The sequence below is a fragment of the Leptonotus elevatus genome, chromosome 7 (genome assembly GCF_054856555.1).
Source record: "Leptonotus elevatus isolate MCC_2025b chromosome 7, RoL_Lele_1.0, whole genome shotgun sequence".
In the NCBI taxonomy this organism is placed as follows: domain Eukaryota; kingdom Metazoa; phylum Chordata; class Actinopteri; order Syngnathiformes; family Syngnathidae; genus Leptonotus; species Leptonotus elevatus.
Window position 1 is genome coordinate 21859798 of NC_141245.1, and position 11557 is coordinate 21871354.

Sequence of the window (11557 nt, forward strand, 5' to 3'; positions counted from 1 at the left end):
CTGCAGAATGCAAGTTGCAATAAGCGATGCAATCAGCACAAAGATGTTTTGCATATTCAAATTAAGAACGGCAAGTCATTCAGTGCAATGCTTGTTTACATTTTGAATATTAATGCAACATCCAGCCATCTCATCTGCCAGGCATTTTGGACTAAAATAGCTTGGTGTGGCATGTGACATTTTGTATCTTCTATTGTTTTTAAATGACACCGCCAAATATGAATGAGTTAAAAAAATGACCAAAAATTGCTTCAGAATTGTGAAAAATCAAATTAAACAGTGGGTGTGTCTGCAAAATGCGCTGAAAATTTCTGTGACCTGGAAAAACGGAAGCTACTTCGTCCAGCATCTTATGCCGACACCCAATGACATGTGAACCACAAAAATATATCCCCTTAACTCCGCGCTCTGAAGCGGCCATGCCAACTCACAGTCACACATTTTGTTTTCAATGAGGAGAAGAACGGTCCATCAAACTTCCTATTCAAACGTTCACTTTTGGACAATGAATGAAGGAATACCTCTGCTCCTTGCAGTGTTTATTGTAGTTGCAGTCCCCGTTCTCTTCATGTGGTCGCTTTTGGCCGTGGATTCTGTTTCTCTCGGACTCCACTTTCACCGGAACGGCAGAACTGCCGCCGTCGTGTTCGTATTTCGGCTCTGGCCACCCATTATTGGCAACTGCCACCGGGACATCCTCAACCTCCGTTTTAATTTCTGTAATGAAAGATGTCGAAGGTCGACCTGTGTCCCAACAGAGGCTCTGTCTCAAATATATGCAGTAATCCCTCGCATATTCGCGATTCACTATTAAGGAATAGACGGATCATCGGCCGGCCCGATTATCAGCATTTTGACGAATATTGGCATCGGCCATTTTGAATAGATTGATTTTAAACTGTAATCATTTCAAGGAATTATTTATTTAAATTTTCATTTAATTTTATAAGAGATGCTGCTGACCCTGGGAACTCTCTGCACTTTCTATTTTTGTTTAAAATTCAAAGATAAGTAAAAGTTAAACATTTTGAAAATTTTTGTTTAGTTTTTAATTAACTTTAAAACAAAATTCAACTTCAAAGATTTGTGTTTGTTTCACTTTTCTTCATAAAAAAAAAAAACCTCACAATCTCACTGCTGTCAGAAACTGGCCACCGAGCAGAAACTGATTATCAGCCAATAAACTCTGATTAATAATTACATTTCAATTTTCTGCTTTCCTTCTTTTAATAACAGTTTTAAGGCATCAAGCCCAAAAAGGTAAAACGGTAAATTAAACTGAAACTAAACCATTGTGTGTCTGGAATTTAGCAGTCATGCACCTTGTTTGACGTGAACATATTCCTCCTCGTCAGGTTCAAGTTTGACGTCTATCTTGGCGATGGCGGCCGTTTTGGGACGGTTGGTGTGGATCTTCAAATCCGGCTCACTGTGGTTGAGTTTGGACGGTATCGACTCTGGGGAAAAAGAAAACGAAAAAAACTGTCTCTCTCTATTTATGAGTAAATTGAAAGCTTTGTGTGGTTTTTTTCCCTTTCCAGTTTCTGCTTGAATTACAGTGTGGGCAGTTTATGACAGCAGCGCACAATGAGCGAGATTTTTTTGTAGTTCACGAGGAAAGGTGCCACTGCACAAAATCCTCCACAATCTCGCTCATTGTGCACTGCTGTCAAACTGCCCACACTGTAATTCAAGCAGAAACTGTTTGTCCTCCTATAAACTAACAGCTATTCTTTTAGTAAAACGATAAATCAAACAAAATAAATCACTGTGTGTCTGGAATTTAACCCACCGTGTTTGATGCGAACATATTCTTCCTCGTCTGGCTCAACTTTGACATGTATCTCGGCGATGGCGGACGTTTTGGGATGGTTGGTGTCGATGTTCAAATCCGGCTCGCTGTGGTTGGGGTTGGACGGTGTCGACTCTGAAAAAAACATATCGGTCTATCTCTATTCACTATTAACAAATTAAAGATGTGTGCTTTTTTGTGTGGCTCCTTTCCTCATTAATAAAAAAAAAAAAAATCCCTCACAATCGCACTCGTTGTGCGTGGCTGTCAAATTGGCTCCCAAGCAGAAACTGTTTGTCCTCTAATAAACTCTGATTAATAACTACATTTCAATTTCCAGCTATTCTTCTTTTAATAAGTTTTATGGCGTCAAGCCCAAAAACATAAAACTGAAAATTCAATCAAAATTAACCAGTGCGTTTGGAATTTAACTGTCAGGCACCTTGTTTGTTGTGAACATATTCCTCCTCGTCTGGTTCAAGTTTGACGTGTATCTCGGCGATGGCGGCCGTTTTGGGGTGGGGGGCATCGATGTTCAAATCCGGCTTCCTGTGTTCGCGGTCGGACTGTAACGACTCTGGGGGGAAAAAAACACACACTTTTTCCATTCGCAATTAACAAATTCAAAGATTTGTGTTTTTTTTCTGTGGCAACTTTCCTCAAAATAAAATTATAACAGCTCATTGTGCGCTGCTGTCATAAACTGATCCCCTTGAATTCAAGCAGAAACTGTTTGTCCTCCAATAAACCCTGTGTCTGATTAATTATTACATTTCAATATTAAGCTATTCTTCTTTTAAAAACAGTGTTATGGCATCAAGCCCAAAAAGCTGAAACTAAAACTAAACGTCTAAACGTGCGTCTGGAATTTAACTGCCACAAACCTTGTTTGAAGTTAACATATTCCTCCTCGTCTGGTTCAAGTTTGACGTTCATCTCGGCGATGGCAGCCATCTTGGGATGGGCGGCGTCCTTATCCAAATCGAGCTTGTTGTGGTCGTGGATGGACTGTATCGACTCTGGAGGGAGGGGGGGACACAATAAAAACCTCTCTCTCTTTATCTATTCACTATCAACAAATTCAAAGATTTGTGTTTTTTCTATGGCAGCTTTCCTCATTAACTAAAAAATAATAATCCCTCACAATCGCACTTATTGTGCAGGCTGTCAAATTGGCTCCCAAGGAGAAACTGTTTGTCCTCTAATAAACTCTGATTAATAACTACATTTCAATTTCCAGCTATTCTTCTTTTAATAAGTTTTATGGCATCAAGCCCAAAAACAGAAAACAGAAAATTTAATGAAAATTAACCAGTGCGTTTGGAATTTAACTGTCAGGCACCTTGTTTGATGTGAACATATTCCTCCTCGTCTGGTTCAAGTTTGACGTCTATATCGGCGATGGCGGCTGCTTTGGGACGGTTGGCGTCGATGTTCAAATCCGACTTGCTGTGGTCGAGGTCGGACGGCAGCCGGCTGTCGCACGGCTCGCATTTGATGCACGGCTTAATGTCCTCTTGCTCATGGCAGCCGCTCAAATCTCTACCTTTGTCTTCCTCTAGATGTGCAAAGTCACTGATGAGTTCATTTCACATTTGATTTTATTTGCCCAGTAAATGGCTATGAATTAGAACTTAAATTTAGAGCAGTGATTCTCATTCACATTCATTTCATTTTTTTTCCAGCTTCATGACAAATGTATTGTTAATAAAAATGCAACTTCATTTTGCACTTGAATGACTATTTAATTCTGCTTGTTGGTATTTACATGTGTTTTCTCTTTGAAAGCTTGTAATCATTGGCACATGCCGAATATGCGACATATGACTTGGTGCTCTTTTCAAGAACATTTAAAAAGTGTTAAGTCGTGGTTTACCTTGCTGCTGCTGCCTTTCGTCCCCATTGTTGCCCGCTCTCCTGTCGTGGCTTTGCTCCTCGTCCCGTCGGTCTGGCGACTTAGCCCGGGCGTCCTCCTTCGGTGCAGTCAAAAGCCGCTCCAACTGGATCGGCTTCAGGCCACTGGTGTCCAGGCCGCGGCGCCGGAGCTCATCTTTAAGTTCATTTACACTCAGTTTCTTCAAGACGTCTTGGTAATACATTTGAGCATCCTTGGAATAAACGCTGAAAAGAAAAAGCACAGTGATGAGAATTTGCATAGTTTACAATAGAGCCTGACCAATTAATCAGCCGAGCGATGTCTTCTTTTCCTTTCGGCATTCCACTGCTCTCTCACCAACTACCTTCACGTCCTCTTTAACTACATCCATAAACCTCCTCTTTGGTCTTCCTTTCGACCTCCTGCCTGGCATTTGAAAACTCTGCATCGTTCTGCCAATATACTCACTATCTCTCCTCTGGACATGTCCAAACCATCTCAGTCTGGCCTCTCTGACTATCTCCAAAGCCTCTAACCTGTGCTGTCCGTCTGATGTACACACTTCCTGATTCTATCCATCTTGGTCACTCCCAAAGAGAACCTCAGCATCTTCATCTCTGCCACCTCCAGCTCTGCCTCCTGTCTTTTCCTCAATCAGCCGACCGATGTAATCGGTGAATATTAGGTTTTCTTTCTTTATTTTACTCAATCAACACATAACAAAAGACGAAGAAAATTCCATTCAAATATTCTCGCCGCTAAACTGATTTTCGCACATTTTAAATCACAATCCAATGTTGCTATAAGCATTTAAAGTTGCTCAATGCAGTAAATGGCAATACAAATCACATCTGCCATGTGGCTAAAAAATTCAATTGCACAATCCCTTCTTCACATGCAAAGTTGTGCACATTTGTACGAGTACAACTTTATTACTGCAGACTCCGCACCGAGGCTGGAATCGTCATGAGTTAAGCTATCTTTACATAGGCAATAAATATTCTATACAATTATTGTTTGAAAAACTGTGCAGAGAAAACAGTGCCTACCTGTCTGATTCCTCCGCACTAACTGTGTTTCGCAATTTCAGAGATGTTGACGGAGCATTGGCCGCTCTAGTTTTCTCATATCTGTAAAGAAATGACAATTGAGGACAAAAAAAATAAAACCCTGCTCAGTGTGATACGGCTGTTAATGCTCGAGAGCGAGACACTTCTACAGAACTTGCTGATGATACAAGTCAGCTGTGTGGCTCTTGAGGACCAGAGTTCCCTATACCATATAGGCTATACTGTACATATACATAATCATACAGGCTAACTGATAACAATGTACAAAGTCTAGCAAGAAAATATTCATTAAATTGACTGCGGCAAGTATTTGTTTGTATGTTTTTTTTTTAATATACACTTTAAAAGATGCATTGCAGATTCATTTATTTATTCGCGACTGCCACCTCTGGCCTAAAAGCGTAACTGCAACCTGCGTCAAGCTCGTGCGTGGTATGCGCGCGAGTACGTGCACGCTTGTAGATTTTTAAATACTGTACTGTAGCTCTTACCTTTCAAGCAAAAGCAGAGCCAATTGCGGGTCGTTTTTCATACCCAGAGCAGCTCTAAGTGTTCTCCATTGCTCAAATGCTGGTCCGATGTTAATTCTTGTTTTTTGCCGTCGTCTATCAGACTCCAGTTTAGATCTTTTCGTCGTGCTCAGAGAAAGAAGACGTGACTGACCACTAAATGTTTTCACGTTTCTTTTTTGTAATGATAAAAATGATTTCTATTTTTTTTTTATGATAAACTTACCGGTCAAGCAGAAATGTTGCTACTTCCGCATCGCTTTTGAATCCTTTCAGGTCTCTGAAATCCCTCAACCTTTCAAAGGCATTTCCTCCGGACATACTAATCGTTTCGTCTTGGGCTCTATCTAGTTCATTCTTTTTAGCCTTTGATACTCCTTCACTCTGCTCCTGTTTGTGAGCATTGTGCCCAGTTGTTGGCAAACAAGGGATGGGCATTTCTTTATTTTCTGTAGGTGGAAATTCTGCACATAATTTCGGCCAAGTTCTTGATGCGCAAACGCAGTTTGATTTACTTACAGCTCCGGCCTCTTCATCGGTTTCGATTGTGGGAAATGAGTCACTTCTAAGGTGTAATTTCATGGCTAATCCGCTTTTGTACAGGCCAAGATTCACCAAGCAGTCCTCCGAGAAATGGCGATCACAGACAAACTGCTGCTGGATGTTTTTACTCTTTACCCTAACCCTCCCAATAGAGTCTAGCCATTTTTGGCGAAGAGGTTTTTTTTTAGGAATACCGAACAAACTCCTAAACGTCTCACAGCCAAACACACATTTCCGCCAACTGCTCATTTTCTAAACGGAAACGCTGGAACTGAAAAATGACTTGTGCAAAAGGGAACGCTTCTCCCCAACTCCCGTTCAAAAGAATCAAAGCGTTTTGCCGATCACTGCAGGCTACTCGCAGCACGTGGACGTGTTTAGCCTGCAGGGGCAGTACGGGGGTGGCCCACTCAATCTTAGACGAATAATGGAAAAAACAATCATTGTCTTTGCCTACTTACACACTCATATCCTTCGTTCACGTTCGATGTTAGCTACCTAGCTAAACACAATGGCCGGGGCAGAGCAGGTATGCAAATTGAAACTTTACCGCTTAAAAATGAAATTAGCACGTCATGTGTAGTGTTTTTCGGAGGTAAATTACACACTACACTATGTTGTTAGCGTTGCTGATACATTTTACGCGGCGAATAGTATATCAGTATCATTCTTCTCAAGTGCTCCGGCCAGCCAAGTGCCAACTAATAATCACATCGGGAGCCGGAAGTTGCGTCACGAGCTATTTCTTATTCTTCTCCTGGTGTAACGGCACATTTACAACTGTGTGGAGCACACTGCCTCCTAGCTCTTTTGGTGTTTTCTCGAGTGCGCAGTTTTTGCTATAAATTAAGTTGTCTGTTTCACTTAAAATCGCTTGTGAATTTTTAAGTGAATCATTTCCCAAAAATTGATCCAGCGGAGAATGTCCGCATCGTCCATTAACTAAATATGAAATGTTATTGATATTAACAAATAATCAGGGGAGAGCGTGAACGCAGTCCCCCTCTATCAGAAATTATGCAGTCGAGATTCCCACATTCGGGAAAAATTCTAACACACACACATGCAACGCTGGACGCGGAAGCACTTGCACACCAGTTGTTAACATTAACTAAACAATTGTCAAATTAGGTTTTAAGAATGTGCGAAAACTTTCCCATAATGCATTGCTCCTTACTCAGAGTCCTATCCCCACCGCTTTTACACTCTCCCTGCTTTGTCCTTGTCAGTAACAACTTATCAATAAATTACCGCTGCTGATATCTAGTGGTATGTAGCAAACACTACACTCTTCAACAACAATAACTTTTTTGGGATGGGGTTGTCTTATATATTGTATACATGTTATTATGTATGTATTATTATTCATATAAGGCCATACATTGTAAATATTTAATAAACATTTCTGGGGAAAATTCAAGGTAGAGAAAAATATTAATCCATTAAGAATTACATGTTATTTTATTTTAAATAACGTCATATATAACATTTACGCTCCCTCCTGTTATGGAAGACGTTAAACAACCGCTTCCACAGGTCACAATCATCACACACACCTTATGAACTACAACAAAAATTCATCAACAACTAATTCCGTCTCTACGAGGATGCATTCATTAAGTTTAATTTAACCAATACAGTTGTTTTGGTGTTCTTTATTTCACATTTTCAGGGGGTGCACCGTTCCTGGAAGTACTGCAATACCAGGTCGATGCGTGGAGTGGACGGAGCAAGCCCCTATTCCATCTCCCAGTTCCAAAAATCAATTTAATATATGGTCCCCGGGTAGGGGACGTATCAGATATTAAACTGATAAGAACAGATACTACACTTGATCTTAGCCAAAAGGCCGAGAAGCGATGCCCACAATGGATCAGAGGCAAGAACTTAATTCCAGAGACTACAACTTTAAGTTGCGGTTGCACACATCGCCCGACACGCCAAACAACAACTACACAGTTTAGAATGATAATGCGTCAACTGCGTTGTTTTCAACCTGCGCATCGAAAGTGTTGAACATTAATGTGAACGTTTTTAGATGTTTGTGTATGTTTTGTGTCACGTGCTTCACGTCGACCCAATAGAATTCGGCAATAAACCATGGATGAATGAATAAACTGAACTCCTTCTGCCGTATGAAAATAGTTTTTTTTTTAACTGACGAAAATATTTGCGATAACAATCGGTTGGTAGAATGCTGTGGCTGAAACAGAGTAGCTGTTTGACCAACATTTTGACAAAAAGACACTGTGCGGCAACTATTGACTACTTCCTGTTTCCTGCTTGTTGGCAAAATGACAGTAGCACTCGACCGCCATCAACGTAGTGGAGGTGAACTACACCTATTCATCAATTTGGACGAGAACCCTTCGAATTGTCCCAATTAGTCCTAAATTACGGCGAGGATGTTTTCTATGTGGCGCGATCTCACATGGATCTTATCGTCATGTCGCAGTTATTATTCACATATTTATCAGGGGAGAGCGCGAACGCAGTCCCCCACTACCACAAATTTTGCAGTCGAGATTCCCACATTTGGGGAATTCGCAGGGGTCAGCACAGCCGGAGTGCAATGGCTGAGCCTCGCTCTGGGTGAACCACCTTCTTGATCATGGTATCTCCCCTGCCAGGTAAGTATGAGTTGGATGAGGCGCGAGCACGATAGTCATTCACGCGCACACTATGTGAAGCGATGGTTTCGTATTACGTGAACAATCATACGGACATATCGGAACACATTGCACACATTCGCAAATCTAAAAGGTAGTGTAAGCAAATACACTAACAAATATGCGTTCTATTAGAGTATTTGAAGTTGGAGTCGGGAGTCAGTGGCTTCACATAATGCATAGCGGCATCAAGAGATGATGATATGCTATTATTAAACTGCGTCTATTCACACATTAAAACACGCAACGTCTCAAATTGGAATAAAACAGAGAGAAATTACCCGACTACATTCAAAACAATAAACATAACCGTAATGAGGTGTGTGTGTGCGTGCGTGTGTGTGGTGGGGGGGGCGGGTACCCAAGTAATGCTTTTTTTACGTCACAAACAGACAACACATTCGGTTTCGGAGTGTGTTGGATGTGCATCTAAAATGCTACTGCCACCTACAGGACCTCCATTCACATGACATGGCGTGCATACTGCCACGATCACAAAACTTGCACACAAATGAATTTCTTACTAAGATTAAACACTTTATTAGTTTTACCATCTCCAATAAAACTGGTGTAGCACCCAATGCACCGTAATGTTCATCTGAAATGCTCCTGTCACCTCATAATGTAAATATCACGTTTCTATTATTATTTGTGTTATTAATACACATACACGAACCAAAGTGGATTACTGATATTTAATAAATAATGAATTGTCTCAAAGTTCTCGTGTTCTTTATTTGACAATGTCAGGGGGTGCACCGTTCCTGGAAGTACTGCAATACCAGGTCGATGCGTGGAGTGGACGGAGCAAGCCCCTATTCCATCTCCCAGTTCCAAAAATCAATTTAATATATGGTCCCCGGGTAGGGGACGTATCAGATATTAAACTGATAAGAACAGATACTACACTTGATCTTAGCCAAAAGGCCGAGAAGCGATACCCACAAAGGGTCAGGGGCAAGAACTTAATTCCAGAGACTACAACTTTAAGTTGCGGTTGCACACATCGCCCGACACGCCAAACAACAACTACACAGTTTAGAATGATAATGCGTCAACTGCGTTGTTTTCAACCTGCGCATCGAACGTGTTGAACATTAATGTGAACGTTTTTAGATGTTCGTGTATGTTTTGTGTCACGTGCTTCACGTCGACCCAATAGAATTCGGCAATAAACCATGGATGAATGAATAAACCGAACTCCTTCTGCCGTATGAAAATAGATTTTTTTTTTAACTGACGAAAATATTTGCGATAACAATCGGTTGGTAGAATGCTGTGGCTGAAACAGAGTAGCCGTTTGACCAACATTTTGACAAAAAGACACTGCGGCAACTATTGACTACTTCCTATTTCCTGCTTGTTGGCAAAATGACAGTAGCACTTGACCGCTATCAACGTAGTGGAGGTGAACTACACTTATTATTCATCAATTTGGACGAGAACCCTTCGAATTGTCCCAATTAGTCCTAAATTACGGCGAGGATGTTTTCTATGTGGCGCGATCACACATAGATCCTATCGTCATGTCGCATTTATAATTCACACATTTATCAGGGGAGAGCGCGAACGCAGTCCCCCACTACCACAAATTTTGCAGTCGAGATTCCCACATTTGGGGAATTCGCAGGGGTCAGCACAGCCGGAGTGCAATGGCTGAGCCTCGCTCTGGGTGAACCACCTTCTTGATCATGGTATCTCCCCTGCCAGGTAAGTATGAGTTGGATGCGGCGCGAGCACAAGAGTGATTCACGCACACGCCATGTGAAGCGACGGTTTCGCTTATTAAACACGTTAACAATTATACGCACACATCAAATCACATTGCATACATATATGAATTTAAAACGCAGTGTAATCAAATACACTAACAAATATGCTTTTGATTGGAGTATTAGAAGTTCGAGTTGACATCCAGTAGCTTCCCATGATGCATAGCGGCACCAACACATTACCTCATAGAGAGACGATAACCTGACATTGGACTGTGCCCATTCACACCCCAAATCATGCAAGGACTCAAATTGGAACAATACTGAGATACATTTAAATTGCCCGACTAAATTCAAAACAATAAACATAACCCGTCTGTCGAACGTCAAATACAGACAACACTTCCGGTTACGAGTGTGTGTTGGATCTGCATCTAAAATGCTACTGCCACCTACAGGACCTCAATTCCCATGACACGGCGTGCACACACATTCATTTATTACTACATAGATTGAAAACACTTTATTAGTTTCACCAATGAGGAGTGTGAACCAGGGAGGTACATAATAGGGACGGGCGGATCGATACCAAAATATCGATATTTCAATCCAGCGTGTTCAGTCGATATATGCAATTGACTTAATATAATTTCTTTATTTATATTTTTTGTATATTTTCGTGCAAACGAGCTACTTTTTCTTTCCGCCTTCGACACGCATGTAAGCAGTCTACCGGCGTCTTAATTCTGGTGACTGTAACTTTAAGTTGCAGTTGCACACATCAGCTAAACACAATGGCGCGTACCGACATGCCAAACAAACCAGAGAAGCATTCATTTGCTTAGCTTCGCCGTTTTCCCCTGTGTAAATAAATATGATACACGCAAAGTTTGAACCTTGTTGTGGATTTCAACTAGCATGTCGCTAAATTAGCAGGCTAACATTCTGTGTTTACCCGTTCAACAGCATGCAGGCCAACTCGGCGTCGCTCTTCAGCCCGAGCCTCTCCTTCAGGGCTCGGAAACGGGTAAAGGAAAAGCCCAAATTCGCCCTTGTTTTCGAGCGTACAATATCTGCTGCACGTTTTGTAGCAGAATATACCCTCTTCTTGGCACTATCAGCCATTGTTTGTGAGAAATCGCTCCACTGTCCAACGTTTTGACTCAGAAATAAACACTTCTTAAATACAGGATATTTAAACATGAACTTCTCGATCTTCACCTCTGGGTTTCTGTTAATGTGTGGTGGTGATTTTGCCCCCCCAACCAGCCTGTATTTTGCTATTTTGTGTTTGTTTTGCCAGCAGCGGGACGTTCAGACAGTCGTTTACTCTCCAGCCAATCGCAGAGCGGGGGAGGGTGGGCGTGTCACTGTAGGCAGACGGGA

General features: G+C 41.5%; 1 protein-coding gene and 4 non-coding genes across 5 annotated transcripts in view; all 5 read right to left on the minus strand.

The window, feature by feature from the left end:
* The window catches only part of LOC147171544 (uncharacterized), a 13307-nt gene extending 1905 nt beyond the window's left edge, over positions 1–11402 (minus strand). Inside the window, exons 1-9 of the mRNA XM_086080158.1 lie at positions 11127–11402; positions 4718–4798; positions 3669–3913; positions 3135–3350; positions 2677–2811; positions 2235–2369; positions 1793–1927; positions 1323–1457; positions 522–717 (exon numbers count right to left, since the gene is read on the minus strand). Coding sequence (XP_085936284.1) covers positions 522–717; positions 1323–1457; positions 1793–1927; positions 2235–2369; positions 2677–2811; positions 3135–3350; positions 3669–3913; positions 4718–4798; positions 11127–11374 — 1526 coding nt within the window. The 5' untranslated portion in view covers positions 11375–11402. The remainder of the gene's footprint in view (positions 1–521; positions 718–1322; positions 1458–1792; positions 1928–2234; positions 2370–2676; positions 2812–3134; positions 3351–3668; positions 3914–4717; positions 4799–11126) is intronic.
* LOC147171545 (U2 spliceosomal RNA) lies at positions 7461–7651 on the minus strand. The gene has a single exon (XR_015095696.1). It is a non-coding gene; the product is annotated as a U2 spliceosomal RNA (small nuclear RNA).
* Positions 8265–8428, minus strand: LOC147171546 (U1 spliceosomal RNA). The gene has a single exon (XR_015095664.1). It is a non-coding gene; the product is annotated as a U1 spliceosomal RNA (small nuclear RNA).
* On the minus strand, positions 9208–9398 carry LOC147171547 (U2 spliceosomal RNA). Its single transcript, XR_015095697.1, has one exon. It is a non-coding gene; the product is annotated as a U2 spliceosomal RNA (small nuclear RNA).
* LOC147171548 (U1 spliceosomal RNA) lies at positions 10014–10177 on the minus strand. The gene has a single exon (XR_015095665.1). It is a non-coding gene; the product is annotated as a U1 spliceosomal RNA (small nuclear RNA).
* Positions 11403–11557: the final 155 nt, after the last annotated feature.